This window comes from Adelges cooleyi, unplaced genomic scaffold, assembly GCF_023614345.1.
Source record: "Adelges cooleyi isolate 19-005CV unplaced genomic scaffold, UGA_ACOO_1.1 ACOO_flye_CR_arks_rails_tigmint_CR_PRNA_651, whole genome shotgun sequence".
In the NCBI taxonomy this organism is placed as follows: domain Eukaryota; kingdom Metazoa; phylum Arthropoda; class Insecta; order Hemiptera; family Adelgidae; genus Adelges; species Adelges cooleyi.
Window position 1 is genome coordinate 1,986,406 of NW_026096352.1, and position 25,651 is coordinate 2,012,056.

Below are 25,651 nucleotides of genomic sequence, written 5' to 3' on the forward strand. Positions count from 1 at the left end.
TAAAGTCCAGCTTTGGTTAGGACATAATCATAGGCGTGTGCCCGAGGTAGGTCATTGTTCACATTGCTGCCTTATTATATTTTAATTGATTTTAAAAATTTTTGGACACGACTCTTTCACGGATATATTTCCCCACCTATAGACACAAACAAGTTTTTCGTCGATTACTTTTCGAATTTCAAAATTAATACAAAATATCATATATAGTGTTTTAAATACGTTTCTCCTGGGCCATGCCAAATTATGGAGTTTTGCTTCAATAATACAACTATACAACATCACAACCAAAATAAAATAGTTGTTCACCTAAATTCCAATGTGTTCGGCTTATAATAATAATATATAGGTAGGCATATATATTTATATAAAATGATATGGTTCTTTTAAATAAATAATATATACTAACATGCATACCAAATTATATGAAATTTTGTGATAGTATGTGTTTTATTATTATTAATAGTATTATCACAATAGGAGGTCCAAAGTGTTGTATAATTTTTAAATATTAAGAAAACAGCATAAGGTGAACGACCCGATCATCATTTATTTTTTTTTTAACTTTGACAAACACAAGAGAACGTCGTCCAACTATTGTTGGCATAATTGCAATTCTATCTACTTGGATTGCAGTTTTGTGTATGTGTGTGTATAAACCGGTTGCAACGATGAAATGATACTGGCCGTCCGATAAGAGTGACAGGTGGAAATATCTCCCAACACAAGCGGCACCGTCGGGATGAAATTTAGGCACTTCGTTATAATTGATTGTACCATTATCAATAATAACGTGTTTATTATTATTTTCAATCTTTTGACATATTGCATTGCACAACATCGTTGTATTATCATAGGATTCGTATAAATCGTACAAGACAGGCTGGGCGGATTTTTATCTATATAGTGACGTAGGTATGTTTTATTTACTCGAATAAAATACACGTATACTACCTATGTGATATTGTAATATTTAAATGCACATTTTGATATATTATTATTATAATATTGTGTTTGTTACAATGTAGAAAATCGAATATTATCATTATAATGATGTAACTGATTAAACCCAATGTTGTGATACTATATTTTGTCGCGCTAGATGTCGAAATAATTGCATACACTTAATAATTGACAAAAAAAAATACATTTAAACGAAGGATATGTATATAGGTACTTGTATTTAATGTGTGTATAGCACAAGTGCTGTTCCTTCGTTAGCTTGATATTCTAGCCTTCGAACCGTTTTAGAAATATACCTCTGCTATAACAGTGGGCACAGTTACTGTAATATTGATGGTAGATAAAAAGCAATTTAAATATTAATTTGCATCTTCTAATTTTACAATATACAATAATACGAACCAAACTGATTTCTCTTATCCGTGTATCGATGTTATTAAAAAATAAATGTAGACAAAACCGTTCCTCCAATCGGTATGGAATAGTATACTAGCTATTGACAGTCAAAGTGATAAAATATATAATTATTATTTTATACACATAGACTTGAAACGATCGTTTCTTGTGTACTTCCTAATAGGTAAAACTTCTCAGGCAAGGATTTCGATTTAAGCTGACGTTAATTGCACAACTTACAACTAAATTAAAGTTTAATTCCCATTAATTCCACCATATGTTATGACGCGTTTGGCATTTAGTAATAATAATATTCGCCTAATGGAATTTCGAAAATGACTACCGCTCAAAATCATAATGTACTTGCTTGAAACAAACGATGTTATCAATGTTACTATCGCAGTCCATTTCATTTTATATTATTAATAATTCTTCATTTATTATATTCTCTAAGTGCGATAGGTCATAACTCATTTATTTACAATCAACGAGCAAATAAAACTTTTAAAAACCTTGAAAACTGTATATTTACATGTAAAAATTATGATTTACAGTTTGGGAGTTATCTAACAATAACCAATAGTGCGATAATGTTAAGACTTGTGGTATTAAAAATATTAACATTTTACTTTAAGTAATACATTTATTTGCAAATTTGAAGTACAAAATTTAGATTCTAATAATTGGATTTTTGACAATAACATCACACAACTTAACAGTATGCTACTTCTAACTCTAAAAGTCTTTTGTAGCAGCTTATTTAACATTTTTTTAACAATGTTATATTATATTAAAAAATATAAATTAAAAACTACTTAGCTTAGGTTATGCAGTGCCTAATCGCCTCAGAGCTTAGTCTGAAATAAGATCTTACCACATATTTAATTCAATCAGTGACTAAACATAATATTTATTCGTACCTATATATCATCGCAAAAATACTGTTAAGTACAGAAAACCCAATTACCACAATGGTATGCACAGTTATTTCGCAAACAATAATTAACAATGTCCATATTAAACCTCACAGTGTTTTTCAAAAAAATTAAAAATTATGTTATTTCCATTGACTTCCTGTGAATAGCATTATTTGTTTTTTAAATGTGAAAAACTGTCAGAAAACATATTTATAACTTTATCGGTACCAAAATTCTTACAAAACTATACTTACTTACCGAGATGCGATTTTAATAATTACAAAAAAAAAAACACAATAACAAATAAAACAAAATAAAAACTTTCTGAAGACTATTGCTAAAACATAAAGATATTGAAATTAATGGCGATTTGCCGTAAAATAATAATAGTATGTAAAAGAAAAAAATCAAATTTAACAAATATCTGATATTTCTATTATAGAATGGAGAAACTCGTACTCGAATCATAATGAGCCCCCTCCTCCAACTCCTTTTAAACATTCACCATATCTGTATGTCATATTAAGTATTAAGTATCTACTTTTTGCTGGTAAAAAAAAGAACTGTTAGTGAATGGCTCGTTCTGCCGAATAATTTTTGTCGCAGGTTTACCTACTCAAGTGCTTATAGAAACCAGTCGCCGCCGACGGGTTTTATAGATTTTTTTTTTTTATACTTAATTGATTTTGGATATTCCGTTATGAACGCACATCAATGAGTAGTGTAATACGGATAGCAAAAAAATAAAACGGGCCTGCAATCTTACACCATTCATAAAAATCGTCAACACCTACTGTTACAATATAGGCAATAATACTCAGAGCAAGTATGCTAACATGCCAAACGGCTATACGATTTTTAATGTATAATCTAACCGACCACCGCTGTAAAGATTATACTATGTAACTTAACCCATAATTCTTCCTCTATATGTCTTGAAATTATTTTAAATTTACACTACTAGAGGTAACATTAATATTTTTAAGGTGGTTATATATTTTTTGAATATCCTAATGTTGTCGAAATGTGCAAAATAAACGTGTATTTTTTTTAGTGAACATTTAAATTTTTACTACAAACCAGTGTCCAACAACTAAATGTGCTCACATTGTAAAATGTGATTCTGAATCATTTCCCCAGGATGCGGAAGCAGCTATGTAGAGCGTGGTTGACTGAATGGCGGCATCAGACAGTGTGGCGGCGCAATCTCATGTTAGTCTTTCAGAAGTTTCTTAAAAAACATAATTCGACTATAAAATTTGCAAAAACCAACTTATGCAGCTATAGCTCATATATTAGGGTTCACCCTCTTTCCTGGAAGGTATAAAATCTGTTTTTACTTCCCTTTGTTTCCCTTAGATTATCGACTTAAATGAAATTCTGTAGCCATGTTGGATTATAATTTCGTTGTATTTCTTATGACAATCAAAAAATGTTATACAAGCAAAACAAAGTCTACAGCCTTTCGGAGTTATAGTTGAAAAAGTACATTTTATTATAAAATATTTTAAAAACAATTAAAATATATTACTCAAGCGCAAAAACAAAATCAGTACAGTAAAAGAAAACTTCCATTCTAAGAAGTAAAGTGAAACCAAGGCAGTAAATTCCTGAGTAAACCCATCTTAAGAGAGGCTTGAGTAAAACAAAATCTTTTAAAAGAGAAACCTTTCAAAATTAAATCCTTAAAACATTATTGAACATATTAACCTTATAGGGTCATAAATTACCATCACTCATTAATTTATCGTATTTTAAACATTAAACGCAATTTTCTCAAAATAGAAAGACAAATGTTTGATTTATTAACTTTTTGTTGACATTTTCTTTTAACTCATTACAAGCTTTTCTAGGTGAATATACAAAAACCTAAATATATATATATATATATGTGTGTATACTCGTATGTATGTTGTATACGAAATTTTGTTGTTACAAAATTAACTCTCTCTCTTGAATTTGTTTTTAATTTCCAATATATTCGTAGTCTAATTTAAATTTCTTTTTTCCTTAGGTTTATCTATTAGGGTATACGAAATTTTTTTAGTTTTCATCAATAATTTCGGCATGTGGGTTCAGGGTTGTAAGCCGCACGCTTAAAAGACACATTTTGGCGTTAATTTTACATTGATTTTTATTCATATTTCAACAAAAAAAAATGTTTTATTTTTTTTTTTAAATATTGTACCATAAAATATATACTACATTAAATATTTTAATAAGGTTTTTTAGCTTCGATTAAACCACTGAACCGTTTCTTCGTGTAGCAGCTCTTAAGATCAGAAATCGTAACTGTAAAGTACTTTATTAGATTAAAAAAATTTAAAAGTTCATCCCTTCATCTTCAAAATCGAGAAAGTTGTTTTTAACTTAAAATTACGGCGCTCCATATCTTTTTTCAAAATAGTCCAAATAGTGCTAAATTTGTATAGGATACTCTTAAGACATAGTACTACCGACAAACGTTGACAACTTAAACAATTATCGTACATCCTTCTTTTAGAAGGGATGGAATTTTATTAAACCCTTGTAAAATGTCGACAAGCTTATCTGATTTTTAATATTTTAACTCGTTCATTGACATCTTTACTAAATTTTGTTGAAACTCATTTTAATTTATTTTCTTGCTAGTCAATAAATTTATATTTTTTTCCAATACCGATTTTTTCCAGCAAACAATCGCAAAAGAAGCAAAAAAAAATCTTTCTTAATAACGTCAATTGGTTATGTTATATTATACAAAAATAAATGTTAACAAAAACAAAATATATGTGAGCGTTTATACCTCAAAATGTTCATTGATATTATGCAATATTAATAATTAAGGTTCATTAAAAAACACCCACTAGACGACACGCGTTCACTGTATTCTATACATTTTAATCTGCAATTTAATTATGTTTGAATGAATTTTACAAACATCCCGTATTTATATGATTTATTCATTAGCTTAAATTAATGTATACGGCATATTGGCGCAAAGTTACCTAACCGATTCATAATATCTGTTCATAACTACAAGCATATTAGGGTTCGGAAAATATCCATTACCTAATAATTATTGTATACATTTTGATGGTTATCTTCTAGGTCTTATTAGTAGTGCAAATGTTATTTGTTATAACTTCAGGAAAATGAAACTGGAAACGACACACTTATCACATTTCAAAATTTGAAGCACAAAGCCCTGTCTGGGATATGATATTGAATTGTTTGTGTTAATTCCCTTAAGTTGAACTACGTGTTAGTGTTTTATAATAAGTCTAAAATTTAAAATGACACATGTAAAACGTTAAAAATATCATACATTCCGAAAAATAACCACTATTAGTTTTTACGTTTTACAAAAGAATAACAATCGTTAAACATAACAAACAATGTTTCTTTACAAAAAAGAAAAATAACGAATATTATTACTAAATTATTTTTTATCGAAGTTATTGAAATTAGTTTTTATCACTACAACCAAAACAATAGTATAACACTAAAACAAATGTGAAAAAAAAACAAAAACTATACTTACTGTAGAAAACCGATAAAAAAATGATCAAAATAACAAAATTCCTATTTGTGCAATACAAACTGTTTGGATACAGATCTTAAGACATATACATTTTTAATTTAAGTTGGCATAAGCTACGTCCTACATTAAAAAAACCTTTATAGAAACATGAGTCCCCTATTTGTGCAATACAAACTGTTTGGATACAGATCTTAAGACATATACATTTTTAATTTAAGTTGGCATAAGCTACGTCCTACATTAAAAAAACCTTTATAGAAACATGAGTCCCCTAGAACCTTCTTATTATCCAACAATTAAATTATGATGTAGAAGTTAGAATACAACATAACTGTACCAATTTGACTTTGGTAATGTTTCCCTAGTACCTAACCTAACCTTAGGATTTTGTTCACCTCAAAGGTCGTGTCAAAAATCCTAACCATATTATGCATTATTTTCCATTCAAATATAATAAAACTATTTCAATGGGTATTCAAATCATTGTAAAACATTATTTTCAACGGTTTAAAAAAAAAACTATTATTATAATATATGTAAGTAATAATGTGGTCAATGTCAATATTCTCTTTGAGATACATTAAATAGTTGACTGATTTATTGTTGGTGGTATATTATTAAACCATTTGAGTTGTAAATAAAATATACACTAGGTAACTTAAAAAAGGATAACATATATGTACAAAAGAAGTACAAAATAAATCTAATAATATTAAATATTGTGAATAATAATGAATTCATCGCATATTAGGGATATCAAGTAGCATATTATTAAGTTGTCAGTTGTAGTACACGTATAATTAATAGCTATAACATTAATTTGACGTTGACACTCCGAGACACACAATTAGCCATCCTAAGAGGGAACATCATTTATATGTGTAAATGGGATGAGAATTAATATATCTATCTAATAAGTAACTTAATAATAAGTAACTTAATATCAGCGATGCCGACCAAAAAACTGTTACCTATAGAAGTTGAGTTCTCGTTTTAGTACTGAAATATACTAGTAATTTTTTATGGCTTAATACTTTTGAAAATAATTTGTATGTTAGGTATAAAAAGAAACCATTAGATGTACATTATAATATAGAATAAATAAAATTATAATAAATTGTACATATATTATAGAAACCATTAGACATATTTTCAGTTTAATTCAGATCAAAGTCCTAAGATAAAGTGTTCCGAAAAATGCTGGAAGGAAGGATTAACAAAGGTCATTTTTTACTGTTATTCGGTTATTTCGGTTATATCTATCTTAAAAACCCTAACAAATTCAAAACTTTTGTTGCTATTTTCAAAATATTATAATGTGTTAAATTTGAAAGTTTTCTATCTAAGACCTTAAATTTACTTTTAAATAAAGGTAGAAGGCTATATGAAAAAATAATAACAATGTACTTTAGGTGAAACAGTTCTAATTCAATTAAAATCTATATCAATTAAATATAACTGGATTTTAAAAAATATCTCGCCAGCTTAAAAATGGTTAAGTTTTTCTATTAATATATTAAAGATCACTAAACCTTGTATGTCTGCCCATTGTATCAATGCAATCCTTTGAAATAATAAATTGTTTACTAAGCTGTTCATTACTTAATAAGTAATTATTAATCATTAATCACTTTTTATATTTTATTTCTATATGCACAAAAAAATCGAAAAATAATTATTGTGTTGTTTCAAGTTTTAATTAACAAACAAAACTAGAATTGTTAACATAAGTATTAAATTATAATTGGGTTTTCACAAAAGTTTTGATCAAGTCAAACTTATTATAATTAACACAAAATATATTATAAGAAAATATACTTTTGCACGAGAATCAAACAGATTAATTTTTAAAGTGTTTCTCTTGAAGTCGGAATTAGTGTTAATTGTTGTGCAATAGGTCATGTTTTCATTAATAATCTCCATTTAAAGAAAACGGCAGTTTTGGCTATTTTCTGTACGTTGTTCACGAATACTTAAAAAAGTTTATGAAAATCTGTTTTAAATAAACATTTTCAAAGATAAACGTTTAAGAAAATGTCGAATTTAGCCGTATTTCCTTCTTATTCAGTAAGATATATTAATTATTATATGCCAAGTGGTTCGTTGAAACCATACAAAAACTGTGGCTTTAATACAGTTTTTCTGTTTATTTAAAGTCTCAGCCAGGTTTAACTGCATACAAATTCTGATTTCAATTTATATAGATCATTTAAGATATCTTTTACAAACTTTGCATGCTAAAAAAAAATGTCTTAGCAACATTAGCTAGGCCATCTGGAAAATTCCCATTTCCAGGCCAGACAATCCTGACTTTGCACAGTTTAATTACCCGAACGAGTTTCCCTTTGTAATGATGTAGTATGTATTCAATGTTCGCAGAGCACATTTACGCCAAGTACGTTTGCCGAATTGCTCACCGGTGCTTCTTACTCAGAGCTGCCGTTGAACGAAGAGATCGACTCACTGTCAGACGTGCACGGAGTATTGTCTGACGTTTCCGGTGTTGACGATTCCCATCCGCACAATGCAATCACTGCCGCCGGCCTGTTGCCCAGTTTTCAAGAAACGTACGCCGCCGGTCCTGGCGTAGGGTTCAAGATGGACGACGAGTACGCGACCACTCAGACGCCGGCCGCGGCGTCCGTTTACCCACCGCCGCATCAGCAACACCACCAGCACCAACACCAACACCACCACCACCATCACCAACAACAACACCACCAACACATACAGCAGCAACAACCGCCACACCACCATCACCATCATCATCATCATAATAACCACCACGGACCGCCGCCGCCACCGCCACCGCCGACGCTCCCGATCGTCCACTTCGATTATCATTATCAGCATTTTCCCGGTGCCGCTATAGCCCCGCAGGCCGCCGACTCCCCGGGCCCCGACCACAGTGTAGGATTCGAGGCCAACTTGATGGTGGAGCACGTTACCATGCACCCAATCAACCATCCGCAGCAACAGCAGCAGCAGCAGCCACCGTCGATGCAACTCGCCACTGAACTGCATATCACTGCCAGGCCCAGGAGGACTTCAATGATGATGCACAGAACGGATTCCACAGGGTAAACCGTCATTTGTTTAAAACAATTATAGATCTTAATTAAAGCCCACTATATCTCCTAAAAAACAAATTTGAAATTCAAGAGATTATAAGTTATATTATCTAACCACAGTGTAGGTACTAATATAAAGAAGTCACTACGCTACCACGCTAGTGGAAAAAGTACAAGCAGTTTTAAAACCACAGAGCATATCATTTGTCCTCCCCCCCCCCCCCCAGAAGCATTATAGAATTTTCATCATTTCGCATTTTTAGTTGTAGTTTTAATAATCAGATCTGAAAATTGTAGCTGTAGTTAGATCTGAATGAGGCTGAACGGATGTACATTTTTTTTAAAATCTGCAATCAAATTTTTTTTTTATTAAAAAAATCCAAAAATAAGTTAAAATTGTTCTTTAAAAGTGATTTCATTTATTATAATTCCATAGCCACTTAAATAGAAAACCTTTTAGTTTCTATAACACCTTTTTTTCAAGTATCGTGCTTTTTGACATACACCAATAATTTAATTACCGTTAGACGATATATTTACTGCGGTGTTCATCTTAATAATATTACAATGTTTGTACGAATCAAGAGGCTTCGGTGTACTTACCCCAGACATAGTTGACATAGTTATCATAAAAGTGCTTACTGAAATTCAGCTGGTTCGACTTTTATCCGTAAATACCAAATGTACCGTTATTTTGTTAATGTCCTAGCACAAAACTCTGTCAACCAGATGTATTAAATATTATTGGCTTCTAATATATTATATTACGGTTAAGGAGTTCTCATCTTAAGTACTCGAATAACATAATTGCAGTAAGTATGCTCTTGTGACTTGTCTTGTTCTTCGCCTTATTCCATCCAAAGCAACTCTCTCCACAAGTCTCTCTATTCATCGCTAATTCACTCCACACATTGTGTCCTCCGTGTTTATATTTATCAAACCTCGTTTATCCACCCTGTTCTTTTTCGGTCTTCCTAGAGCTGGTGACTTGTGTCAGCATATTATCTATATTTATTCATGTTTGTCTACAACTCTGTAGTGTCCTATAGGGTCTTGACTCTTAAGCCGTATATCCCATCCATTGAGTTTTTAATTTCGTTTTATTTTTAGGAGTTTATCGCCGAAAATACGACACACCATGAATCCGTTACCGGTAGCCGTGCCCAACGATTGTTCATCGCAGGACTTGTGTTTGCCCAGGAACGTTACTGGAATGGCCCCCTCATCTCCGTCCCAGTTATGCGCCGTATGTGGCGACACTGCAGCATGTCAGCACTATGGAGTGCGTACGTGCGAAGGATGCAAAGGTATAGCATTATAAATACAGTGCCCAATAGGTACCTAATATTGTATAAATAATACTGCACCCAATACCTATATTTATCGCGTTGCGCGTTCAAGTCTAAGCGACAACACGGTTATCGATACCTTAATAATTTAAAAATGTTCATTTACCATTATTGTTTTTGCCTTTGTGTGATGATATTCGACTCGGAGAAAACTTAACCATTTGGCCATTTTATATTTATACCCGTCCGTTTGGTGTTCAGGCTTTTTCAAACGGACCGTTCAGAAGGGCTCCAAGTACGTTTGCCTGGCCGACAAAAATTGTCCAGTAGACAAAAGGCGGAGGAACCGCTGTCAGTTTTGCCGTTTCCAAAAATGTCTGCAGGTGGGCATGGTCAAAGAAGTGGTGCGTACAGATTCGTTAAAGGGCCGCCGTGGTCGTTTGCCGTCAAAGCCAAAGTCGCCTCACGGATCACCGCCCAGTCCTCCGTTGTCTCTCATCACAGCGCTTGTACGAGCACATGTCGACACCAATCCGGATTTTTCATCCCTCGACTACTCCCAAGTAAGTCCAGCAACATCGGTAATAGCGCACGTCCCCCCTCCCCCTCGGCCCCTCCCACCCATACAAAAGAGAGTACAAGGGATTTTTGAAATAATAAGGACCAATACTGCAACCATTTAGATGACACGATAACTCTAATTAAAACTGATAACAAGTCTAATTATTATGGGTATTACACTGAAAAAAATACATACTTGGGCCAACTAAATGTGGAGTTGCTTTAACCAAACATCTGCTTGGTCCAACTATATATTTTTTCAATATAATGAGTATCCAATATCCTTAATAATTATATGAGAAATGAGGCAATATATAAATTAATGGGGAATCTATGTTTTTAACGCTCAAGTGGTGCTAAAAATATGTACTAGATTCTTGCAACAATCAAATTGTATAATATTGTATTGACATATAAAATAATATATTGAAACAATTAAATTAATTATATTCCATAAAAACATTGTATAAACTTCTTGTCTATGTTATACCCATAAAGCAAAAATATTAAATTATTTCAAATATGTTATTTAACTGCTAATATTTTTTTTAATTTAACTTGTGTTCCGTAGAGTCGAGTATTAAATATTAGGTTGCAGCTTATTCAACCAATTTGATTTACATATAACCGAATGACATTTGGCATCCTGTCACTATTTTTAAAATTTGTATTTTTCAATTAATCATTGTAAAATATGCCATCAAAACCATCTCCTATAAATATGGCCGCCCTAGGCAATTCCATACTATGTTCTCTACTATAATACTTCTGCCACGCAATGAACTCCAGTGATATGTGATGGTGGTCATCATTATAGTATATGCTTACTGTTAGCTAAAAAATAATTAACCGAGTTTTTAATTTTAGTGCACGTTGGTTAATTAAATTATGGTCGTTTGTTTTTAGTATCATGATTCAAAACCATTTGAGTCATTGACAACAGAAGCGGAAAAAATTCAACAATTTTTCGGATTGCTCACGACTTCTGTTGAAGTGATTAAGCATTTTGCTGATAAAATACCGGGCTATAAGACATTGTGCAAGACAGATCAAGATTTATTGTTTCAGTCAGCATCCCTAGAGTTATTCGTACTCCGACTAGCCTATAGGTAAGCACCCGGAGCAATTTAATGTTTAACGGTTTGCGGTGGTAGGTGTAATACATTTTAATACCGACCACTTCTACAGGACTAAATATGCAGACACAAAATTGATATTTTGCAACGGAGTTGTCTTGGAGAAACAACAATGCCACAGAAGCTTTGGCGATTGGCTACAAGCTATACTGGATTTCAGTCAGTCGCTACACTCGTTGGAAATTGACATATCCTCATTTTCTTGTATATGCGCCTTAACATTGATTACAGGTATATTACCTACTATATTACACGTTTAGTAGAGGCGTTTTTCTTTTCGATTGCCCACTACTTAACCTTCCCGGTATTGAATCTAAAATATATATATTTTTTTTATTATTTCATTAGAACGCCATGGGCTTCGAGAAGCCAAAAAAGTAGAACAGCTACAAATGAAAATCATCAACGCTTTACGTGAGCACATCGCTTATTCCATGTCGGATTCGCAACGCAAATCTTATTACTTTTCGAGATTGTTGGCCAAACTGCCAGAATTGCGTTCTTTGAGCGTGCAAGGCCTTCAGAGGATATTCTACTTGAAGTTGGAGGATCTGGTACCCGCTCCGCCTCTAATTGAAAACATGTTTATAGCTAGTTTACCGTTTTGAAACGTTACACATTACTTCAGCCTAAACGTCGTCTAAAATATGAATTTGTCCGTCTACGTATTATAATTAGTTGTAATCTTGTCACTGTTATGTCTATCTTTTGTATTATTGTTGTCTTCGCAAAATAGTGTAATAGCCTAATGATTTTTTTTTTTATTATTATTGTGGCCGCGTCTCATTATTGTTTTTTTATTATTATTATTTTTTTTTTTGTCATTGGGTTTTAGTGTTAAGTACATTTTATCGATTATTATTCAAACCTTATAATATGAATACATATAATTATTTTATTATTATTATTTATACGTGTTGTTAAAGTTATAACTTATTTATATAAATATTATTGCCTATATATACCAACGTGTGGTAATGCATTAGATTGTAATTAAATTATGTTTTTTTTTGTATATAATATTTAGATACATCCATTTATTTGTATCAATAAACAATTTTTGTTTTTTGTAAAACTTAATTGTTGCTTGCAAATTAGTGTACCTATAAATCACACGCGTGCCCGTGTGTATTAATTGTAATATTTAAAAAAAATGTGTGCGTTTTTAGTTTTTAGAGGAGTGATGCATTTATTTTATCAATTAATTACCTACTTAGACAAATTTTTAAATCGAATAACCTATAAATAAAATAACTAGTGTAGCAAGACATAAGCGTGGACATGGGAAGTATAAACTATAATTTTATCCATACCCTGCACAGATGAGCCCTTCACCCTCAGACCGTTGTCATCATAAAATTCACTTATCATCTTATCTTAAAATTTATAGGTACCGATCAAATAACTTACTAACATATCCCCTATCAAAATCCCTATGTTGTGTATATAAACCATATTCTCATACGGTATAAATACATTCACCACTCTTCTCACTTTTACGGTTAGCAGTAACTTTCTATTTATATGATTTTTATATTCGTTGATTCAGGTATGATTTTTTTAACAAATTACTTAGCAAGTCTTAAAAAATTATAGCTATGAACCCCCGTGATTAGGGGATTGAGAATGAATTGATTCTCAGTTGTAAGTCACGTCATATAGAACACTTAAACCTTTTTTTTTTGGGGGGGGGGGGGGAATATGACTACTCGTCCAGAATATTTGTCCACGCCTATGCAAGTTATAGTAATAATAAAACATTTTTGGACATTTTTTTTTGTTAATATCTTTAGTTTATACAATAACAAATTGATTAAAATCAAAAATAGTTTTATCTATTTTTTGTATGCTTATAATTTGTAAGGATTATGATTATTTATTGTTAAATGTTTTTTATTGGTTTCATTCCTATTGTAGCAGTAAACTATCAAATAATTTTTTATGTGACATAGTTTGGATTTAATAAATTAAAGTTTTGAAAATTAATTTTTGTTATTTTTATTTAATATATTCAATGTATTGCAAATGCCGTCAACAAAATTTGATTCCTAAGAATTAGGACATACAAGAATAACTCATTTAGTGATACCCACTATTGTGGTATTAGTTATTCTTGATATACCTATAGCCAAATAAATTCAAATATTTATTAGAATCACTGTACATTCTCAACTAATCAATTGTATTTTAATTGGTATAATAATTTCAATTTTCCAATTAACTCTTCTTAAGCCTTAGTCATCATTTATTGATACCATTTTTTTTTGAGTACAAAATCAGTTAAGAAACCTCTCTCAAGAAGGCAGTAATGAAGCTAACCAATGAAAAATATTTTTAAAAAAGTGTATTATTTATACAGAAGACTCGTTGTTGTAACAATAATTGTATTATTCATCACGGCTTTTATTATTGATGTTAATTAGTCATTACATTTTTTATAAATATAAACATAGAAATAAAAAAAACAATTGCTTATAATGGTTGACAATTTGAAAAATATAAGACAAGTATTTACAACATAAAAATCCAGTCTTAAATATTGTGACTTATTATTTTACATATAATAATAATCAATAATACAAAACTCTTACATCAATTCTAACGTTTCCTACTGATGAACTTGTCAGTCCCTTGCTTTGAGTGGCTTGCAGTTTTTTTCTTAGCTGTAACAAAGTAGGTAGTCTTAATTTAGATCTATAAGTTAGCTATATTTTAAATATATTATTTATTCAGACTAAACTAGTATCATTTTAAACTGATAAGAACATATTTATTAATTTATTAGTCACAGTTCTTTAAATTGTTAACGATCGTACGAAAGTGTAGTATTCTGGTGGTGTCTAAACAGATAACACATATTAGTAATGACTGTTAAACTTAAAAGACTATTTGCCGTAAGTGACGTTTTCTGTACTTTTTACGACAGCGACAAAACAATTTTCATTTACATTTTCTAAGCATAACTTTAACTTTTTAAGTAGAATTTACTTTTATGCAGGGTTGCGTAACGTAACGAAAATGAATAGTTAAAATGAAAACGTTTTCACATTTTATATTTTATCAGTCAAAAATCGTTACCTTAAACTGAACTTATAAAAATGATTTGTTCATTGAACTTTTTCATATCAACGTTTTAGATTTGTTTTAAAAATTAACGTTTGTTCATACAACTTATATTTATGAATTATACAATTACCACATTTTGTTAAAAAATAACTTTTATTTTTTATTTTTTTGCAAAATAAAAGTTTTTGTTAAATCTTTTTAAATATTTTGGAATTTGTATCCTCACTGAAAATTAATACCAATGCACCTATCACCAATTTCAACCGATTCAAAATAAAATTGAAGCCAGCCCAGTCCGAACAATTGTTTACGTTAAGCATATTATTAATGTCAAATTAGCCTGATTGAATGTTACCGGATAAATTTAATATAATAATAAGTGGTTCAACACTCTCGTTTAAAACCAACGGTTTAAACCTAACCCAGCCCAAATTGAGATTTGAGACTGAGTTAAAATCCAACTGGCATAATGTATTTTGGTTTAGAGCTAAAATAGCAGGTATGTAATTATTAATAACTAATTAATTTAATAAACATTAAGTTCTAGGCCCTACATATGATATTTTAATGTTTGTTTACCACGTGAATGAATTAGATAAAATTAAGATAAAAATGTCATTGCTTCATTACTTATGAATTTTATAATATCACATAATATTTATCCATTATTTTAGATACATTTATTGTAACTCATATCATACAAACAATGGGGAGTCGACAATCTTTTTTATTTGATTGTGATAGTCTTATTCTTTCAATTAGATAAGGTAGGTTAAACATCATGTTTAAACTTAGACCATAATATAAGAAAAATAGAAAAAACGCTTTTATGTTGGTTACATCATCCGTATTGCATAGAAATATTCATTTATCACCAAGCCAAAAAAATATGTTGTCAAATATTGAAATTGAAACCTACGATAATACGGACTTTCTGGAGATAGAGCTACAGATGGCTACAATAGAAAGAGATTTGAATCATGCGGTAAGGAAAGAGACCGAATCATAGGGAAAGGAGAGACTTAACCATTGCCAATAAATGTCAAAAGTTTTTATAACTACCCAGAGAAAACAAAAATCAAAATATTATGGAAACATAGATAAACTACGAAAAAAATTTCTGTTGCTGTATGAATGTGTGAAAGTATTAGACTAATAATTGGAGTAAAATAAGAAAGTTCACTTCAGTGAATTAGGTACAATAGAAATAAATTGTGTCATTTTATAATATGTTTGTTAAAATAGAACGTGTTCAAAAAAATTTCTAAGGTTTATTAACTCAAAACTTCCTAATAGTTGTACAGTCGTTGACCACAGCTATGAACCTAATTGGTATATCAGTTCCTTCATTTAATTCCAGAACCCGGCAAACATTTGCTATAGCAAAACACAGGTCACTACATGGCTTTTTTTTACCCATTAACAGAGCTCTGGTCTCTTGCAACCATCTAGATAACAACATGGACATTTTTCATTTCTGTCAGGCGAAGTTGCGAACCGGTACACAACTGTTTTAATTATCTGTATTTTATTAATTGTCAATAGGCTAACGGTTTTATCACCTATTGTTATTTATAATTTAATATTATGGTTACTTAATTTAATTACCTAAAATTATTGTAATTATTAATGCTTATGTGTCAAATGTGTATTATAATATATAACTGTACTCAATGCCCTCGGGCGTGTTTCAATAAATAAATAAATAAATTACTGAAAAAAAAAACAATTTATTTATAGTCAAGACTCATGCATTTTAACATTTGTTACAATCACAAATGGAAAATATTACCTATTTAGCAATTTTTTTTAACTTAATACTTCTATTGTTACTTTTTTCTGTATTAGAGCTGCTGGAGCTACTGCTGCTACTGGTGCCGCTACTGCTACTACTGCTGCTGCTGCTGCTACTGCTACTGCTACTACTTGAACTATCACTTGATTCAGATAGTTCATCAATTACTTTAGCAACTGCAGGTAACTGTTTCGGCTTATTTTTCAAAAATTCTCTTAGGTCATCGCTATAAAAACAAAATTATAATGACCATTATAATTATATTTATTTAATTACAATTGTTTAATACAACATGTATGTTAATACACTAATTGTATATTCAACTACAATACTCACGTAAGACCACCAAGACCAATTGATGTGAAAAAATTTATTGAAAATCTAGTATGCTTAGGGTTATCCTTTGGAAAAATTCCTTCGAATGCTTCTCGCAGTTCTCTGGAAAAAAATCATGTTATAAATAAATTTGCAAAATTTTGTCAATATCAATATTATTTCAATTCTAATATTAAGTATTTGCTTACGGATTTTGTACACGTGCATTTAATTTAGCTAGTCCCATGTGCTCTGCTAATTCTTGGAATAATATTTTGATGTAAATTCTACTCGATGAAGTTGTTTCGTCTTCATTTAGATGTATTGTTGACAATACTGACCATGATATAGAATCAGTAAATAACAAGTGCGCAAAAAATCTGGCCACATTACGCAATTTGTTTGTTTCTAGACGATGTACAGTCGCATAGCTGTCAACAAATATTTTCTCTAATGGTGCAATAAAGATATTGTTGATCTGACAAAATCTCTGAAAAAAAAAATATTTGTCTAGAAATAATTGTAGTAACACTCTTTTTGGGCCTCTTTTTTTTCATTAAATAAAATAAAAAATAATTCAGAGCACTAAAAGCTCTACACAATTTTATTTACATTAAATGTAAATCATCTTTTATCAGTTTTGTCTTTTTAAGTATTAAGAAACTTTAAAACATATAAATGGTCGCAGATTAATAGATGTATGATAACCGAAAGAACAAAAAGTGTAGAATGTTCCAAAGATAAACATAAATAATTAGGATTTATATTAAAACAACTGTTGTTTAAACAACTGTCAAGTTTTAAGATATAGGGCGGCTATACCCAATTATTTGTAATAAGTGGTATCATTAATAAAATACTTTATTTCTATTGTTAAGTAACAATAAATTGTATTTTAAAATCACTAGTTAACTGACAATAAAAAAGATCTTTTACAGATGTCATTTATGAAATAAGAGACACAGAAGTCGATACATATGACAAAAAAAAGTATGGCAAACTTAAGACAACCGTGGTAAAATCAGTTATTTATTTGTTTAATTTCAAACCAAACTAAATTCTAACACTTAAAAAAACTTTTAACTTCATTGTGTAATTCACTATCTTAGTAAAATAATCCAAAACCAATATTTATTATAATTTGCCGGTAATATCCTTTTCCCTTTCTAATTTCACTTTTTTAAATAATATAACATTTTAGTAGTTGCAATGCGTTGTACAAAATAGTTTGTTTTTTTTTTTATGTAGTTATTCCCGATTAAAGTGCTATGTACCCCAAAATTATTCAGGTTCAAATCAAACTCAAAAATCATGGTTCGTCACATGACTAGTTTGCTATAAACTGGAAACAGTTACATAATAAATATATACAGTAATGTCCTCTATCGTATAAGTAGCAAGTGTGCTCACTGTTACCATTGATGTTACACAATAAATTATAGCTTCTAAATAGCATGTACAAGGCCAATGAAGGTAATATATTATAACTAATAATGTACTATCCCAACATAAAATGTATAAACAAACTAAATTGCCTTGGCATTAAAACGTCTAAACTATTTCAATCTCAAGATACTTAATCAAAATTTAACCAAATCTAAAACAACCAAACAAACAATTACTGCATCTCCTCAAAGAAATTCTACAGAAAACAATAATTGATAGAAGCCAAAAAATAATGAAAACAAAATCATCAAAACAAAAATTTTCAATACCAAAACAACTGTATTTTTTTACATAGAAAACAATGAAATACAATTTAAAAAATATATTTTAAAAATAGGTAAAATAACTAAAACAGCCAACATAATATTTGTATCCAAAATATCTAAAAAACGAGTGTGTATTATCAAAAGAACTTTCTAAGTAACTAATTCAGGACAATGAAAATGTAGTGGTTCATTGTGAAAACATAAAGTTGAGTAAGTTATACAATCCTTAATTTCTCAACTAACAGATCTGGCAATCAAACAAGCAGCCAGTAACAATTATGTTAAAACTGTACACATTCTTTGTAAATATCACTTAAAAAAAAGAAATTAAAAAATATAATAACAAATCTATAGCACAATTAATCCGTTTTCATTTAGAGAGATTAAGTTGAGAGAAATTAAACAGTCCACAGAAAAATGGATAAACCCAATTAATTTAACAAGAGAACATCATAAAATTCTAACACGTTTAAGAATAGGACATAATTGGTAAATATCCCATGAACAAAGTAGAGCCTAAGCCCTACATAGCATGTGGAACTGTAATCAATGTCAAACACCTTATATTAGAGTGTCGAAAATTTTAGGAAGAACAAACGGATTCCGACATGTCAATCAATCTAGCCGAACACATCCCACAGTTTTATATCTAAAAATTAACTTGTAATCACCAATTTCGGCAAACGACCTTTTTAGTCGAGGCATTTTCTTGTAAATTAAATATAATTATACAACTATACTCTAATAAAACATATTATATACTTGTGCCAGAAGTCCAAAGAATTTTTCATATGTTCTTTGTTCACCGCAACAATCCAAAAACATATGACACATTTCTATCTCCTGTCCAGGCTTCAATTGCATCTTCATTAGCTTGTGAGCACATTCTTCATAGTCAAGTGATGAATGTATTGTCAAATATATAGTTTTTCTCAAAGCAATCATATTAGTTTCAGTGCTGTCAATTATTACTTTATTTTCATCATCTACATGATAATAATGAAAAGAACTGTCAATGTTAAATGCAATAGAAAATATTTAGATTATCTAATTACCACCTATCAAAATACATTAATAAATATTTTTTCCTAAGTTAAACTTCATTTCCTACCTTTTTCTTCATCATTATCTTCATCTTCATCATCTTCATCATCACCATCATCATCGTCTTCTGAGCCACTTTCATTTTCACTTTCTGATCCTAATATTTCTGTTCTTAATGCCTTATATCGTTCTTCGTTAGCTTCAAAATCTGGATCAAACTTGTAAACATCTATTTAAAAACAAATATTTGTTTATTGATTAACATTGCATTAAAAAACTATAGAAGTGTATAATATAAAAAATAAATTATAAATTGATTTAATTATTACTAAGAATGTCTTGTGGATCTTTAGCTGCATCCAAAGTTATTAAATGAGTGTATTGGTCTTCTTCAGGTACTAAATCAAGTTGTTCTATTACAGCTTGGTGATCTTTAAATCCATCCTTTCGTATTTGGAACATTACTTCAATCATGTATTGAACCTGCATTAAAAACAATATTGCACAGATAGGGTTAATACTTGTATAATTTAGAAAAGGCTTTTTTTATTTTCTTGTTTACAAAATAAGTTTTACCCTCTTGTCCAGCTTTCCATCATGCAAAATATTACGCAACATATCAAAAATGGCATTCATTCCCTTTTTGCTAACTTGACTCATTTTTTGGCCACACTCTTTTAAAAACGCTACAGCAACTTCAATAGAGTCTTCTGTTGGAGACTCAACAAATAAAGTCAGCAATTCTAAAGCTAAAATTTCATGAGCCTAAAAAAAGTGTAAGAAATTATTTACGAGAAAAATGTTTTTTATTATCGTTTAGTAAAAATGCGTGGTTCTAAAACATACTACACTCTGGTTAATTAAATGCGCTATGAACGTCACTGATGCTATACATTGTGATTTTTCATTTCTGCGAAACGATCTTTTGAACTGTATAATGCATCTTGTCAAAAGTAATTCTCCAATGTTAGGAAACTAAAAAAATGTACAAATAAAATCAACATTATTTAAAAAAAAATTATAGTTGATGAGTAAATACCTTGGTATTGATAATGGCTACTAAAGCAGCATATACATGAGTGTAAGTAGTCGAAGCCAACTGTGCTTGCATTATTGATCGGCACAATAAACCACGACCACGAACAATATTTTCCCGTAGTAAATCTCTGGTAACTTTACCAATATTATCCACATTTATTTTGTTGGTCAAACCGTGTATTGATTTTTTTAATGCTTCCCATGCAATTCTCTGATACGCTGCACTAAAGTTTAAAAAATTGAATTAGTGTAGGTAAAAATATTATTACTTATTAGTTCTTTAGACTAATGAATTCAACTTTTTTTTTTTTTAAATTCATGTAAATAATTATTGTATAAAAATGTCATAATTTCATTATTGAGTATCTACTTTTTAATAAATAATTGTACTTTAAATGCAATATCATCAATTAAATATGAATAACCCTATAAATCAATCATTATATTTTAAAACATTTAACTAAAAATACAATATCGTTAATTTTTAAGTATTTAAAAAAATTACCTTGACTTATCTGTAATACTTTCTTGCATCAATCTTAATTTTGCTGGAGGTATATAAGCCCCTCCAGTTTTTGATGTCAAGAGGTCGACAGTCTTCTTTTGGCTACGAGGAATTTCTTCTTTATTTTCTTTCTTTAAAATAATATTTTATTATTTTAAACGTACTTACTGTAAAACTTATGACGATAGCATATGTATATTTTTTTAAAAACAACATTTGAAACTTACTTTAACTCTATCTTTTTCATTTTCTTTTTTAGAATATTTATTCCAATAACTTTCACTATTTTTTCTTTGGACATCTGGAGTTTGCCTAGAATAATACCGTTTTCCAATTTTGTAATCACTGTTACTTCTTTCATCATCGCTGCTTCTATGTCTCTTTTTACTTCTATGCTTTTTATGATGTCTGCTTGTCCTCTTATCTTTGTCTTCATCATCACTACCTTTTATATCACCACCACAATAGTATGGGTTTCCAATTTTAACATCTTCATCCCTAAAAAAACACATCAATTAGGCAATCAAATATTTCAATTTTTAGAGAAACAAATATTAATTATAATGAAACACTATGAATACTAAGCAAATTATTTAGTTAATAACAAGTCTTATTATCATAATAATTATTAATTATAATTATAAAATATAATTTTAGATAAAAATTGTATCATATAAATATAATGGAGGGTTAACTATTATAGTTGTCTTTATAACTATTTATGTTGAAAAATTGTTTAAAATAACTAAAATAAAAAATAAATACTTGAACATAAAACATAACAAAACAATTTATTGATTGAAAATGAATTGATTGAAATAACTATTACAAATGATTAGCTAAATGTATAGCAGATTCATCTCATACAAACAATATTAGTTTTATTTATAGACAAAAAATATCTGCAAATAATAGATATACATCCAAATTTAAGTTGTTAACAGTCAATTGACTGAAGTAGTTAAATACATTCTTATTTTATGCAAGTAGGCTAACAATTAAGACTTTAGCAGTATATATCATAACAGATATATTGATTAAGAGCACTACAAGTTTAATGGAAAAAAATATTTTACAAATATAACTTACAACCTAATTTATATAAATATAAATTAGGTTGTTGTACATTTCATAGTGATATTAAAAACTGATAACTAAGGGCAAATATTAGCTATATTTTAATAAAATATCAATGTCTCAAGTATGGTTTAAAAATATAATAGGACAATTCAGTGAAATAAATAAAATATCAAATAGTAAATAACTCAAATGCGTTGATTCTTTAGGAGCATAATTTTATGTAACTTGGTCGAGGTATTGGATTATAGTTAAATTTATTGTTTTTAAAAAATAGTTTAGTAAGCAAATGGTGGTTATCCGTGGCACAGTGTCCGGCCACACTCTATCAAACCACTTTAAATGTCACTATAATAACTATGAAGTATAAAATGTTATAGCAATTCTGTGCGTACTAATGCATTAACAATATTTTCTATTCTTACATTATTATGTATACAAATATGAATGTATTAAGGTATTAATGTTGCGCTTTAGAACGAGTGTTGCATGCATTATTTAATATTTATTTAATTAATACATTTAACTGTATATTATTTACCTGTTGTCCATAACTTGTAATTTGTTTGAAAAACTTGTATTAATATTAATATTACTTAAAATTCTTCAAACGTCCGTGTCCGTTTCCGTAAACATTTAAGTATACACGATATATCGATATCGCTAGCAAAACAATATTTGTTGATAAGAGAAAACTGTCATTATGCAAACATGGTATGGAAGACAATCGCAGATAGCATCCATAATATAAAAAACGAATTACTGGCGCATTTTTCTTGGAAGAAAAAGTTCACAGACTGAAAAATAATGGTACTCATCTCTGTGATGTGAACGCCTGAACGGATTAACGAAAAAACTATAGGCAATATAAATCACAATATCCATAAAAACAATAGTAGTATAATTATATTACGTAATAGTATATATATATATTATACATGTGTGTGTACAATTTTAAATAGATTTGTTAAATGTTTGTATAAGTCGTAATTATTATCAAGTCTATGGTATAAATATTGTAAATCGTAAATACCTACAATATTGTTATTATTATTACGGATAGAATGTAAGAGAAGTTAGAATGTCGAAAAGGGTATATGAAGTCGTGAAATCCACCATTATTTGGCCAATATCATATTCTTTAAAAATGCCACTATTACCGACTTCCCCTTCTGACTCAATAATACTGAGAATATTGAACCTACCTACTAAATACTAATATAGTACAAAATTAATACCTACTCATTGATTATATGCAAATTGCAAACCATTAAAGCACGACATCAAATAATTCCATAGATCACATAGACCCAAACCTGTTATACTACATCATATTTTAGTTTGTATATATTATTGTTAATCTGTGTAATCGTTGAGTTGTAATATTTATAATAGAGGCTACAAAAAAAAATTTACATATACATCATATTTGTAAATTTAAAATATTTCAAAAGAATATAATATGAGTTTGATACTAAGAACTAAGATATAAAGTGGCATATAGTGTGACATATAGTGGCGTATTTAGTGAAGGAGCTGAGAGGTCTGCAGTTCTCACCGAAATTTCAAGAAATAAAAGTGATTGAATAGAGTACAGTATGTCTTATTTTTAATTCTAGAAAATTAAAGGTTAACCCACTCCTTAATAAAATCCTAGCTACATATTATTGTTGTAAATATATGAAGGGCTGTGGGGGGAAAGATCAATGTCAATTTTTTAACATTCTGAAAAAAATCATGTTTTTAATTTAAAAACGTAATACATTTTGCCTGTATGCCTAAACTTCCGGCGGTCGTTACTCTCGACTAAATTGTTTTTTCTCCGGTTCGAGCGCTTAAAAGATACAATACATCAATACAAACAATTTGATACCAATATCTCATTATCAAAAATAATTGACATTGATCTTTTTTCTCCGCAGCCCTTCACATATTAAATTATATATATATATATATATATATTAATTGACACGATGTCTGGCCACACAATCTCTCTATCAAATCACATTAAATGTCACTATAGCCATTTATAAATATATTATAAAGTTTATAATATAAACTATAAAATACCTACAAATATTATTACAGTTCTGTGCGTATCTAATATATGGACCTAAATCATGCAAATTCACATAATTGTATCGAATAAATATAAAATAAACTATGCATTTGCAATTACAAGAAATCAAATTGTAGCTTTGTCTTAAGTAGTGTTGGTTAATTGGGAGAATGCATACTATTTTTTTATCCTGTTTAAAATTATAAATTGTAATAAATACAACTTTTACTACTAATATTATTACAGAACTGTAGCCTTTGTGATACTGATGATTATTATATTATTTTAAAAACTGTGTAATTCATTATATTAGATATTTGTTTTAAACATGCTATGAAAAATTAAATGATAAGTTAGAGATAAAACCTTTTGAAACCAGGAAAATTATATGATGCATAACCAAATACGAGTACATACTATGATGATTGACGTATTAATATGGTTTGAGCTATCAATAAAAGATGGTCGTAGGCGTTTTATCAGCAGGAAGGATGTATTTCCTTTCGTTTTTGGTTACAGACATTTAATTTATAGAATTGGGTATTAGCTTAGTTCTTCGTTGAAATTGTGACCGGACAGATCTATTTTAATGAGTCGATTTTGTTTACTTCATTCTTTGTACTTTGTTAAGAGTAACAAAATAATCGTTCTTTTTTTGGTCAGCTAACGTACATTTTTAAAAGTTAGCTGCCTTAAAAAGAGCTATTAATAGTTACATAGTAATCAACAGAAACATTAAAACTACAGTAATTTTTGTTAATAAAATAATAAGTTAAAGGTAGAGTAATTATACGTCAATTATGTATCCTACACTACATAGTACAATTTTTCTTTGCCACAATTTTCAAATGTTGTTATATTAGCTGTAAATATTACCTACTGAAATAATGTAAACCTCGGCTCATCAATCCTTCGAATAGTACTTATAAGAATTTATAATTTTTTTTTGTGCAATATAATCAATTTTTTTGTATTATTCATTTTTTGGAAGGCCTCAAGTCATAATATGAATGAATAATACTCTAGATTAGAATATTTATGTTTGTGGTCGGTACCTCGTACATTCGTAGATGCTAATTATTTCAGTCTTACAAATCTGACTTATTTCAATATTTAAGACCAATAATTGTATTCAATTCTTTAAGTGATTAAGTTTTTCCAAATATATATGTATATTATATACATAT

At 29.4% G+C, this 25,651-nt stretch overlaps 2 protein-coding genes across 4 annotated transcripts in view; one reads left to right on the forward strand and one right to left on the reverse strand.

Annotated features, from left to right (window-relative positions):
• LOC126844231 (probable nuclear hormone receptor HR38) overlaps positions 1-13,788 on the forward strand; it is a 29,427-nt gene extending 15,639 nt beyond the window's left edge. For both annotated transcript variants that reach the window (XM_050582251.1, XM_050582252.1), the window contains exons 3-8: positions 8,176-8,876; positions 9,978-10,174; positions 10,418-10,719; positions 11,624-11,826; positions 11,906-12,084; positions 12,202-13,788. In XM_050582251.1, coding sequence (XP_050438208.1) covers positions 8,176-8,876; positions 9,978-10,174; positions 10,418-10,719; positions 11,624-11,826; positions 11,906-12,084; positions 12,202-12,461 — 1,842 coding nt within the window. In that variant the 3' untranslated portion in view covers positions 12,462-13,788. The remainder of the gene's footprint in view (positions 1-8,175; positions 8,877-9,977; positions 10,175-10,417; positions 10,720-11,623; positions 11,827-11,905; positions 12,085-12,201) is intronic.
• Positions 13,789-14,294: 506 nt separating this feature from the next.
• Positions 14,295-23,086, reverse strand: LOC126844229 (pre-mRNA-splicing factor CWC22 homolog). Of its 2 annotated transcripts, none has more exons than XM_050582250.1 (13): positions 22,947-23,086; positions 21,556-21,826; positions 21,329-21,459; positions 20,825-21,047; positions 20,632-20,760; positions 20,362-20,550; positions 20,115-20,268; positions 19,853-20,014; positions 19,504-19,727; positions 17,239-17,519; positions 17,051-17,152; positions 16,712-16,940; positions 14,295-14,516 (listed from the first exon to the last, which is right to left on the reverse strand). In XM_050582250.1, the coding sequence occupies exons 1-12, from the start codon at positions 22,955-22,957 to the stop codon at positions 16,712-16,714; spliced, it is 2,106 nt and encodes a 701-aa protein (XP_050438207.1). In that variant the 5' UTR covers positions 22,958-23,086; the 3' UTR covers positions 14,295-14,516. The 2 variants fall into 2 exon arrangements, with proteins under 2 accessions (XP_050438207.1, XP_050438206.1); XM_050582249.1 differs by having other exon boundaries at positions 14,296-14,516; positions 16,753-16,940.
• Positions 23,087-25,651: the final 2,565 nt, after the last annotated feature.